Source organism: Macrobrachium nipponense, chromosome 2, assembly GCF_015104395.2.
Source record: "Macrobrachium nipponense isolate FS-2020 chromosome 2, ASM1510439v2, whole genome shotgun sequence".
NCBI lineage: Eukaryota > Metazoa > Arthropoda > Malacostraca > Decapoda > Palaemonidae > Macrobrachium > Macrobrachium nipponense.
In genome coordinates, this window is record NC_087201.1 from 95,093,001 (window position 1) to 95,106,230 (window position 13,230).

The 13,230-nt window shown below is 39.7% G+C and overlaps 1 protein-coding gene across 1 annotated transcript in view; it reads right to left on the bottom strand.

The window, feature by feature from the left end:
• LOC135221255 (trafficking protein particle complex subunit 10-like) overlaps positions 1-13,230 on the bottom strand; it is a 432,269-nt gene that overhangs the window by 319,151 nt on the left and 99,888 nt on the right. Inside the window, 1 exon segment of the mRNA XM_064259071.1 lies at positions 7,859-8,065. Coding sequence (XP_064115141.1) covers positions 7,859-8,065 — 207 coding nt within the window.

Consider the following 13,230-nt stretch of genomic DNA (forward strand, 5'->3'; position numbering starts at 1 on the left):
ACAAGTTGGACGGGAGTTGAGCAGGTGCTGGAGTTATCTGAAACAGACCAAACATATTATCAAGTTTTCCACTGGATATCCACCATTAAAGGATCAACAGAAAATGAAGTTTGAATTCCTGAAGGATGTGAAGGCAACTGTGGAGCACACGATAAACTCACTGAAAGAGGCTGATGTGCCATCGGGAGCCGAGGTGTCAATGGGAGCTATGGCATCAATGGGTACGGTGGCACCACTGGGAGCTATGGCGCCGATGAGAACTGTGGCCCCAATGGGCGTTAATGGAGGCTTGGGCAACAAAGGGTGCTCTTGTGGCACCGATGGGCGCTCTGTCAATGATGGGCACTCATGAGATGGCTGTACTGAAGAGGGAACATGCGGAGATGGGTGCTCTGGTGACATAGGGGGCACTTCTTAGGCCATTATGGCGCCATAAATCACTGAGTTCTGGTTAATGGGAGTTTTCGCTCATCGGCACACCCCTGGGAACAGAACCCCCACCAATAACCAGGGACTGCCTGTACTACAACAGGATTGACTGAGGGGGCGACTACCCGTGGGCAGACCCCCACCGACCTCCCTTGGGCTATCAGTATGACTCTTCCCAGGTTTAAGGGAGTATGACAGGGACCTTTGCCTAGGAGAATGCGGGATGAGCAGCCATCTACTCCACTGCATTAGGACTTGCAAAAACATTTTCATCAATTTTACTTACCTTGTCCATGAAAAATTTAACATTTGCTTCCAATTGTTCCATGGCCTGTAACATCATAGAAAATTTCTGGTCTACTTGCGATTCGAGGCTGGCAACGGGAGTGGGTTCAGGTGCAAGGGAGCCAGGGTTAGGATCGGGATGTAAAGCTTGAGACAAGGGAATGGGTGTAACAGAAGGAGAATGAGAAATACTACAACAAATATCTAATCAATAAGTATTTTCATAACTAACAAACCTTCAGTCTTAACAATAGGATAATCTTCTAGCGCCAGCTGGAAACCCGTTAATAAACCAATAAAAAATTGTAAAGCAAGGAATCTGTGGCATCTGGTAACTCATGCATATAAGAGGTGGAAGCTGGTCACCCATCAAGCTTGGAGCCTCATGACGCATCAGTCTTTCTTCCAATCCAGGATATGAGAGGGGCAGCTAGAGGTGGGCAGTTCATGTTAATTAATTAAAAATTGTAATTTGTTCATATGTGGAACAAACCTTTGGTCTTAACAATAGGCTAGACTTAAATGGAGGGAGGTAAAAGTGTCCACCTGACCACCCTTCCTAGATGATCAAGTTCTAAAGAAAAGGTTCTGATCCCGTGAGAGAACAGATAAGTGAGTATCTAAAAACTCAGCCTGCAGGGATTAAACACAATGAGACATGTCCAGATTCATTGCATTCATGTAAGGTAAAGAGAACTCTCTGTTCAAGCAACAAACCATGTAGGCCACAGGGATTTGTTACCACGCCTCCTTCCCCTTGCCAAAGAGAGGAGTAAGTGCTACTCAGAAGCAGATTTGTCTATTGTATAGGAATAAATCAAGTACTAACTGCAACCAGTTCCACTGCATGACATGTCTACTCTTCAACTCGCCTGTAGGAAGAAGAAAGGAAAATAGAAAAAGGAGGCTAGCCAACTCACTCATTCTCTCTTCCTCAGAATCATCTTAGGTAAGATACAAACTGTCCTGCCAGGGGTACTGGATGACCTACACAACTTGTTGGGCAGCCACCACCAGACTCAAGGAAAAAGTGTCCAAGGATATGTGGGCAATATTCTTCTGGTAAAAGGAAGTGAACATGGTCTGCTGAAGCCAGGAACCAGCATTCAAAACCCTATGAACAGACAAGTTCTTCTTACATGCCAGAACTCATTCCTCTGACATCATATGCTCTAGCCTGCAGACTCTGTGAAAGAAATCTGACAGAAATAGAAGGTGAGATGTACGCTTATTTAACACTTAATGGACGGATAGCTTCTCAGTAGTAATAACAGGTTTGGAGTGGTGGACGGATTGATCCTGTAGATAGGCAATACTAAGTGCCATCAGCTGGGAAAGAATCGTGCAGGAAAGTGGTGCCAATATTTCTATGGCCCATAAATTCAATAATGGCAACTTTTACACTGGCTAAAATCAAGACTTGGCAGCTCATGCAAGCTTAGTAGTGATTTTGACTTTGTGGGATAATGTACTGCCTCTCTCTCTCATATGAAATCTTTTTTATAAAATTGCTTATAACTATACCAAAGGGCTGCTGTTGGTTTTAGTTCTTGTCTTTTACAATAGTATGTCAGTTGTAAATGTAATTTAAGAATTGTCCAAAGAAATATTAGAAAAAAACATGTAAAAATATAAAAACAGTTACCGAATCTGTTCTTGGTAAATTTACGTAAATATTCTTAAACAAATATGCAAAGAATTTTTTACCGAATTCATTTCTTATCTGTACTGATACTGTGAGCTGTAATTATAATTTTACAAAATAAAATAAAATAACTTATTAGAAAAACATTTATAAGTTGGTAAAATTTATGATTTTCTTGTAAAAGAGGTCCCACACGGGCTTGTAAATAGTAGTAATTTTCAACTTCTTGTGGAAGGTAGGGAAATTTTTAAATTTTTTTCTTTTACTATATGCAGTTGCCTACCTTCCTCTTTCCACTGGTCTGTATTTTTCATGAATTGGCTGACCTCTAAGTTTACTTGGCCCGAGGAGCTGCATATTGATTTTTTTTACCCATCCATTAAGGGTTAATCATCTCATGCATCAAGAATGAAATGGTGTTCTTGGACACTTCCCTCCTGGACTGGCCCATGCTAACAAAAAGTCTACAACACCTAGGCTTTAGGTGACAAGTCCTTTTTAGATAGCAGTGCAGAGGTCTGAAGGGATAAGGCAATAACTCCTGCAGATCAAGCAGAATGGAGGGAAGGCATGTGCCATTTGATTGTCCCAAGGATGCTGTAGAGCATCCTCCACCACAGCAAAAGGATCTGGGACCATTGAGAAGTAGACGTCCAGCTTTCTGTTGAAGCGAGTGGCAAAGAGGTCTAACATGGGTCTTCCCCAAAGGTGAAACGGCTGCACGGTACATCCTGATGCAGAGACCACTCCATACCTATGACTTGAATCCAACCTTAGCTTGTTGGCTACTACATTCCTGCCTGGAATGTACCTGGCCATGAGCTCCACCAAGCTTTCAATCTCTCACTGGTGCATCTCGACTGTCAATGAATACAGCTGGTGAGACACCAGCCCCCCATTTGTTCACACAGGCCATCACCATGGTGTTGTCCACCATCAGAACACTAGAGTGACCCTCCACCATATCTCAGAGCTCCTGCAGACCTAAGAAGTTGCTTTCAACTCCAACATGATGATGTGAAGCAGCTTGTCCTCTGCACTACAAACATCTGAGGCCAGAAGCTCCTCGAGATGAGCACCCCAACCATCGATGGAGGCATCTGAGAACAGGAGTAAACCTGGAGGGAGTGAATGTAGCCGGACCCCTACCATAAGATTCTGGTCATCCAGCCACCACCACAGGTCTCTTCCCACTACTTCTGACAGAGGTACCTGTTGCTGAGGGGAATCACCTGACAGGAACCAGAACTCCATGAGGGACCAGCTTCTCGAGAGATGACAAGATTCCAAGAACCTACCACTGGAGAGCTGGCTGTTCGGACTATGCAAGGGAATGTGCCACAAACCTGAACTTTTGCAACCTCTGGTTCAACGGAAAAACCCTCGACGCTGCTGTATCTACAGTCATACCCAGGTAAAGAATCCTTTGGTTGGGAAGCAGATTGGACTTCTCCAGAATTACCACAATGCCTAGGATCTGACAAAACTGGAGAAGATGGCCCCTGTCCCAAACCAGCTTCTCTCTGGAACTTGCTAACACCAGCCAAACGTCGGGGTATCCCAATAGGTGAATCCCTTGAGCATGAGTCCACTTTGAAACTAAGGTAAAGACCCTTGTTAACACTTTAGGGGCTGTAATCAAACAAAAGCAAAGGACCTTGAACTGGAACACTTGCTCTCCAAGGCTGAAGCGAAGGAATTTCCTGGATGAAGGGTGAACTGGAATCTGGAAGTAAACATTCTTCAAGTCTACTGATAGCATAGCATACAGTCGTTCACGCTTACAGCTGCCAAACCATCTGGCCTAGGGAGGCCCAAACAGCTGCCATCTAGTGTGATTCTATCTGAAAAACAAAGGAAGATGGAGTTGCCTCCTCTCTGCTGGGATGGAGGTTACCTCCCACGAGAGAGGGAGTAACTTATGCACAAAACCACCCTGTGCAACTCCCAATACTTCCCAAGACAAATCTAGGAAGAAAAGGAAGGAGACAGGGCATCAAAAGTAGCAGAGGGAAAAATTCTGGAAGAAAGGGATGCCGAATTGTCCACTAAGGTCAAGAAACCTTCCCAAGAAGGACAAATAGATACCCTACAGCGCTCCCTCTTCTTGTTGAAAACCTTCCACTGCGGCACAGACCAGGGACAACATTCCAGGCAAGGGTTAGTGATTGTAAAAAAATTGGAACTGCACTACAGCAAGTGATATCGGGGTCAGAAATGGAACATGCCAAAAACCTCAAACATGGAAATCCTGGAATGGCTGGACACAAGTGTTGACGTGGCCTGGAACTCTTGACGGAATCCATGATAAAAGACAAGCAGGCACACACACATATACTGAAAGCAAAGCACAAATAAATCACAGGCTAACAAAGAAACTGGCTTGGGAAGGAGAGCAAAAAAGTGGGCAACCACTCTCCAAGATGCTCAAAGAAAGACTGATGCCACGAGGCTCCAAGCTTGGTCGGTGAGCAGTTTCCACCTTGTATACGCACATGTTTCCAGATGCCATAGATTTCTTGCTGTTTTTTCAACAGGTTTCCAGCTTGTGCTAGAAGATTATCCTATGGTTAAGACCGAAGGTTTGTTCCGTGTATGAACAAAAAAGGTTTGCTCCACGTATGAACCAAGAGACATCAGAGTCAGTTGGACCGGCTAAGAACTGCCTACTGCTTGCTCTAACAGCTACTCTTCCCTTTTTGTTTCTGTCAAGCTTTTTCATATGAGTCTTTAAAGTCCTCCAAACCTTATCTCCCCCCCCCCCCCCCCCCAACAATTCTTATATTTGTTACAAGTTAATTGTGAAAAACAATTCTGACCCCTACAACTAACGCAAACTGAATGCAGGTCATGACAAGCTTTACTTTTCTGCAATACCTTACGCTTTGTATACTAGAATCGGACATACTGGCTTCTAACGTAAACAAAGCCTAGCCAAGTTAAGACAAAATCGAAATACTGGATTCCTGACAATAGGTAATCATTGCCAAAACGGCTACCTAAAGGTAAGAGTACTTCACCGAATGTCAGAGACATCAAATGGAAAGATTCTACCAGATTCTAATTCCACAACTGCTGTAAATCAATGCTATTGTTATCAACAACAGGAAAACAACTGTTTTGTTTACTGGGTTGGTTCCATGCTTCCCTGGTGGTGGCGGGGTAGTCGCCTAACCAAAACAAAACAGTGCAACTGCGAATTTTAAATTCTAGCTGCTGCTGGTAGTGAAACTATAGCAATGTAGTCACTTGGTAAGGTGCATACATAAAATAATTAATGGCAGGTCTATCAGAGAGAGTACCAAGAGACTGGGTCATTCTCTAGCTACTGATAAAAACCAGCTTAGTGATAAGATAATCAACTGATGACTCTCATTTAACTTTAAATGTAGTATACTTTCATTGCTCTATCCCAACTGAAAGCCATTCAAGATTTATAAGTAATGGTACTACGGCCCCTTTGGATTACAAAAGAGCAGATTCGTGCAAGAATGGTTATCTATTATCATCATCATCGTCATCATACTGTTTGTACATCAGACTTTATTTCCATTTTTGGTCTTTCTCAACCACAGACCCCTCCATTTATATTCTGCCCTCAGAACACTACATCTGACTGTTCCCTCACTTGTATTATGATCTCCTCCAAATCAACCCAGCCAATAGTTTTAGCATTTCATAGTCATTCTTAATTAAAATATCTTCAGTTCATTTTCCAGTGCCCATATCTCTATCTGCTGCATAATACAGAGCTTATTCAAGCACCAAAAACGTTTGCTCTACATTTTATTTCAACCACATTGCCAACTTCACAATCCAAACACTTGGACTTGTTGGGCATGTAGAAGCATATAGGTATAAAATTACACTGCATCACATTAACCTTAAGGGGGCCGGCCGGAACCCCTATATATGGTGGTATAGGGCGAAAAATGCAAAGTCATGAAAAAATTCATGGAGCTTCATATGGCAATTGAGAATACGTATACGAAATATTTCGTCAAAATTCCTCTTACTTTCGTAGTTACAGGGTAATTAGTAAACATAACTCAATAAGCCTAAAACATTCATCCGTACAAGAAAATGCAATATTTCTTCTGTTATCGCAAATTTTGATAATTATTGGCAAAGAAATTGTGAGAAATGGCATCTGTAGAGATTTCGTGGCTCGCATAAGCGAGTATCTGGTTCAATCATGAATCAGTTGGACCATACACTTCAAGTAGATTACACGTTCGAGTTTCACCTCGTGACATTCGCTTGCTTTTACGTATGTTTATGTATGTTTCAGCAAGAAGTTCATCATGCCAATGAGGAAAAGACAAGGAAAACATCTCGCTAACATACAGACGAAGAAAAATCGCTCAAGTATTATTACAGAATATCATAATATACGCATAATTAGTGAAGAGAGAGGGGAGGGTTGCTTAGTAACGCCCCCTTCTTGCCTGACAGCACACGTCACACTGTGCCCAAGGCTACGATCTTTGAGCAAAGAGATCTTCATTTATGATAAATAACATAGTTTTGGTTTTTTAATATCCAAAATGGAATATGAAATTCACAATAATCATGATTTATCAAATTGTCTTTGTAAAAAGAGAGTACACCTTCGAGTCTCACCTCTGACATTCTCTTGCATTTACGTTTGTTTATCTTTGTTTCGGCAAGAATGTCATCATGCCAAAGAGGAAAATACAAGGAAAACATCTCGCTAACATACAGAAGAAAATTCGCTGTAATAAGCCGAGTTAGTGAATGGGAGAGAGGGGGTTACGTAGGAAGGAGTGCCCCATCTTGCCTCAAGCAGTGCCCCAGGCTACGATATATGAGCAAAGGGATCATCATTTATGATTAAATTATGATAAATAAAATAGTATTGGTTTATTAATACACAAAAAAGAAATATACATTCATAATAATCATTATTTATTAACATTGTCTTTATAGAAATACGAAGGAAAACTTTGAACGCCCGTATCTCAAAACTATACTTATTGACCTTCAAAATCTATCTCCTCACTTAGTTTTAACGCTATAACATTGGAATTTGGTATATAACTCAGAAAGACATTATAGAACAATCAAATAGAGCCCTTTTTTCCAATTTTTGTTTTGTCTTTTTTTTATAAATTTTTTTTCTCGTGACTTATAGGGTTTATTTTTTTACCATATTGAAAAATTCATATCTAGCAAAAAAATTACTTTTAGAAAAAAAAACTCCCCATTTGATTGGAGGTCTACATCAGGTCTAGATATGGTAGTAATCCCAGGTCTTAATATTAAATATCAAAGGAGGAGATAGAATTTGAAAAATGGTTATTTTCGGGATAAATTGCCCTGGCGTCACAAAACCGAAGGTCAGAGGCGAAAATCATATGCGGTTTGGAGATGTCCCAAGTCACCTTATTAAGTGGTATGAATGTCAAAGTCCTGTCGTTAAAAAACGGCATTAGCTGGCCGGCCCCCTTAAAAGATACACTTTCCTATTAAACTCACCTTATCCCTAGCATATGCCCATAATGGTGCAGTATGAAGTGCATGAGCATCTGTTGTGGATGGTTCTTTGTAATTTTGCAGAGCATCAATTATTTCAAGGCATGACAACACACCCCAACATGCTACTCCACCTGGTGCCACACTGACCTCAAGAATATTTAGTTCGCCTACTGTGTTTTGCAAGAAAGTCAAAGCTCTTGATGCAACCTGAAACAAAAAAAAAAAAAAAATATTTTTATTTGTATAACATAAAACATCTTCCATAATGTTTGTTTTGTTTGTTTGTATGGTGTTTTTACATTGCATGGAACCAGTGGTTATTCAGCAACGGGACCAACAGCTTTACGTGACTTCCGAACCACGTCGAGAGTGAACTTCTATCACCAGAAATACACATCTCTCACTCCTCAATGGAATGGCCGAGAATCGAACCCACGACCACCAAGGTGGGACGCAAACACCATACCAACCACGCCACTGAGGAGCTCCATCTTCCATATTTTACTCCTCAAATTGTTGTTCAGAAAAATCTGAACAAATTATACCACATGCAAAATCATCATATATAATCAATCACTAGAGCCACAGTACTATATCCATTTCTGTAATGTTCCATTTATCTGTTTTTCAAATAACTAAGAGAATCAAGCAACCAAAGCCATTATCATAGACAAAAATTGTAATATTTCATATTATTATTTTATACAGCAATTAAACTTAGCACTCAACTTGCAAATTTGGATTTTCAACTCAGTGTACCTCTTGTATACCTTTTATAAGTGCATGTCAAGGGGCTGAACAGGAAAAGCAGCCATATACAATAAAGGAAATTTCAAAATAAGGGACAACTTTGAAAGGGAACTAATAACAAATGAAATAAATAATGAAGTAAATTAATTATGACAACTATGTTGTGAGACTCATTTCAGTCTGTTCAACATAGTTAGGTGTTTTTCCTCATTTATTCAGTAATTCACATAAAAGTTATTTTGACAATCTGTACATAACCAAGTGAAGGTTATGTACAGAAGTTGATGTTTATTTTTATGCAGTGGACCTTTTGTTGCGAACATGATTCAACATTTATATAGTATTTGGCTGTGAATTACTGTAAGCATACACAATCACTTTAATTTTATTAAAATTCAGTATAATACAAAGAATGTTTGATAATATGTACCCAAGCATTTACTGTCAAACTAATGGAAGTATAGATTCCAGAGGAAAAATGTGGTATCATTTCTATAACTCTAATCCCTACAGAACAAATTAGCCAAGAAATGAAGTTTTCATAATAAAACTAATATTGTTATATACTTACCTGAACACCTGAATTAGCCCTGGTCACTGAGCAGCCCGAACTATATCCCCACAGATTTACCCACTAAGTGGGTAATTTTAACTGGCAGCGTTACCAATGCTGCAGGTAAAAACTAGTCGAATTAGTTACCTGTGTTACCATTGGCAACGCTGGTGCAAATACTGGCTACCAGAGGCCCGTCTCCTTAATTGAATCATTCACTATTAAATTGAAGTTGGGAGGAGGGTGGGAATAATTCAGGTGTTCAGGTAAGCATTACAATATTAGTTTTATTATGAAAACTTCATATTGCAATACATTCCCTGAACACCTGAATTAGCCAGATTAACAAAATTTTAATAGAGGTGGAATCAATCTAATTCAGCCCGACCTGTCCATGGAGCGAAACTCATTATCAACCTACCATGTATAAGTGTATGTATCCTAACCTAATTATCTAACTCAGTAGGTGAGGATGTTTGCAAAGAAAGTATAGTGGGTCTATTCGCGTTCTCCGGATTCACAGACTGACGCATTCGCCGATTTCTCTCTGGACCATATCTACCCATTATTCACGGGAAATTCGCCTATTCACAGTATTTTTCTGTGAGAAATTCTATGAGAAATATCCACAAATTCCTGGTTTTTTTATCAATTTCATCATAAAATGCACTTTTGTGATCCAGGTTTCAAAATTTTTCATGGGTTTTCTTACGTTTTGACTAACAAAATAGGCAGTTTTCAGCATTTTTAAAGGGGTTGCAACTATTTGGGGGGGGGGGGGGGGGGTTTGGGGGGGGGGGGGGGGCTGGTACACATCTCCCACAAACACAGGTGGACCACTGTACTTCGTCAGTGTTGAGTCTAAGGTACCGTCTGAGTCAGAAGTACCTTCCATGTGGTAAGCTATACTTCTTATTCACCGAGGTAAAAACAAATCTTCTCACCTAGTTGTCCCACTTAGTAGTTGAGGATGCTTGCAGAGGAAATACCTTACTGTCAGTGTCAGTGTTGAGTACAAGGTACTGCCTGAGTCTGAAGAACCTCCCATGTGATATTCATGATATTCTATATGGAGGGGAAACGGTGAACCTCCCATGTGGCTGTTCAACCTCTCATGTAAGGAGGAGAAGTTGAGTGTGCAGGAAATTCGAGTTCTCTACCGCTCACTGATGCAAATGACTGTGCTGAAGGAGTTGTAGTTATTTCAACATGACCATCGAGATCTGCCTAACCTCAAGGACCTAAAGGAACAATATGTAGACTCAGTCTAAGCTTGACCATCAGAAACACTCGAGTTCATTAAGACTCAGTCTAAGCTTGACCATCAGAAGCACTTGTGTTCATTAAGACTATCACTGACTACCTACACTTCTAACATCCTAACGATACCAAGCTAATTCTAAAACTGAGTTGACAGCAACAACATGACCCAGCCAGTAACCTTACTCTGAAGAAACTGAAAATTCCTAGGGTAGAGCATTGTGAAAATCCACACCGACCCTCAAATAACTGCCTCCAAGATCGCTGACACCGAAAAAATTCCTCCAGAAAGCTGAAGGGTAGCCATCTGCGATACTTTGCGCCCTTGGACGCGAAGCCAAACTTGAAGGCTCCAAAAGCGATGAAGAACCAACCAACTCTTGACTAAAAACCCCTCGAAAGAACTAATTGCACTTTGTAAATGGAACAAGATGGACACCGAGGGGAAACCAAATAAGATTCTCGGACGAGGTAAAAATTCCTCACTACGTGACAAATAAACTTTGAGAGCTCGAACCGGACACAGCAGCATTTGTGATCCATCACCTGCTATACCATCCAATGATGCTGCTGTGACTCTACTTATGACTATAACAACAAGAAATTGACCATCGAGGAGGCATCTTTTTTCTAAACAACTGGTGCCGAGTGCTAGAGGCGCCCTCAACAGAACCTTCTTATGAATGTCCAGATAGTGCTGAGGTAGATGATTTAACCCTTAAACGCCTATTAGACGTATTTTACGTCGAGATAAATTGTCTGTCGGGTGCCGATTGGACGTATTTTACGTCGACATAGAAAAGTTTTTTAAAAATTCGCAGAAAAATACTTATAGGCCTACTTGGCAAAAACTTTTGAATCACACACCTTGAGGGATGCTGGGAGTTCATGGATCAAGCAGTTGTTTTGTTTACAATCGTTACCCAGGCGTGCAAGCATGAATGTCTTTCTTCTCGCACAAAAAAGCATCAGCGACACATCTCAGAAATTATTTCGTCACTTTGACATAATTTTTGCACCATTTTATATTAGCCGTTACATAGAGTTTAATATATGAAAATGTGCGCAATTTTATGTAGAATACAACAAAAAACAACCCATGGTTGTAGCTTTTATCAGTTTTGAAATATTTTCATATAAATTATGATAAATGCCTAAATTTCAACTTTCGGTCAACTTTGACTCTACCAAATTGGTCAAAAAAGCAATTGTAAGCTAAAACTATTACATTCTAGTAATATTCAATCATTTACCTTTATTTTGCAACTAATTGGAAGTCTCTAGCACAATATTTTGATTTATGGTGAATTTATGAAAAAAAAAATTTTCATTACGTCCGCGCTGTAACTCTTCCGAAAAAATCAAATTTTTTCATCCGATTGTTGTAATGTTTGCACCATTTTAAACTAGCCATTACATAAAGTTTTAAATATGAAAATGTGCACAATTTCATGTAGAATACAACAATAAACAACCCATGGTTGTAGCTTTTCAGTTTTGAAATATTTTCATATAAATACCAATAAATAGAAAAAATTCGACCTTCGGTCAACTTTAACTCGACTGAAACGGTCGAAAACTGCAATTGTAAGCTACAACACTTACAGTCTAGTAAAATTCAATCAATTTTACCATCATTTTGCAACAAACGGGAAGTCTAGCACAATATTTTGATTTACAGTGAATTTTTGAAAACTGCTTTTTTTTTACATCCACGTGTTACGAATTCATGCATCACATTGTGATAATATTTTCCCTGTGTTGCTTTGATCGTTTTACAATTTGTTATATACCAAAATCATTGTAATTTTGTGTACAATACAACGAAAAAATAATTAACTCATTAGCTTTAACCGTTTTGCTCACAACATGATTTGTATACAATTACTATATATGACATTTTTTTTTGCGCTGTCATATATTCCAATATTTATATATGATAATGATATTTTTTTTATTTTTGATGGTTGCATACTAAACTTCAGGCAATGATAAAAAAAGGAGCCATAAATGAACTCTTAATATTGAAAATTAAGCGTGCTGTGATTTTTTGAAAAAAACTTTTTTTCCGCTTCGGTGCTCACTCGTGAACGCCGCTGGCATACGGGAGACACTTTCGGAAATACCGGCTCGGCGTTTAAGGGTTAACAGCAACCTTGTAATTTGAAACATAACTAATTACACATTTTCAAGGTAATTTAAAGTGTGAATCTTTAATCTATTTAATATTAAATTGCAGTTGTAATTTGTATTTGATAATACGACTGGTAATTATACATATTTATAATTGTAATTGGCATAAAGCATCATGTAATTACTGACAGAAGTTCATCTGTTAAACGGATGAAGACATCATACTACCGAATCTGTCAACTGAGGGAATATTCTTGGAAGCAATGAAATGTACAAATTCCTTTCTGGGCTTGACCTGTGTCGGCCTGTGAAATGGTTCCTTTGATACTATTTCTGAAGAATAAATATTGCTATTCATCCTAGAGAAAAAAGAAACAATATAATGCCAAGATAAATGGCTCGCTCACTTCTTATAGAAGTGTCGGTACAGTAAGGAGCGAGTGGAATCACTACCAGAGGTCCCTTGCCATTTAGCTTCTTCCTTCGACAAAACCCCGAACTACGGAGGAGCCGTACTACAGCTCCCGGTCTACTACTACCGTGAGCGCCTCCGACGCCTGAAACGTCATTCCTTTCGATAGCCACGCGTTACACCAGACGTTAATTTTTTCGGTGCTGTGTTTCGCTCTATTTTGGATTATCTTTTGGATTATCTTTTATTTTCAAGATGTCTTCA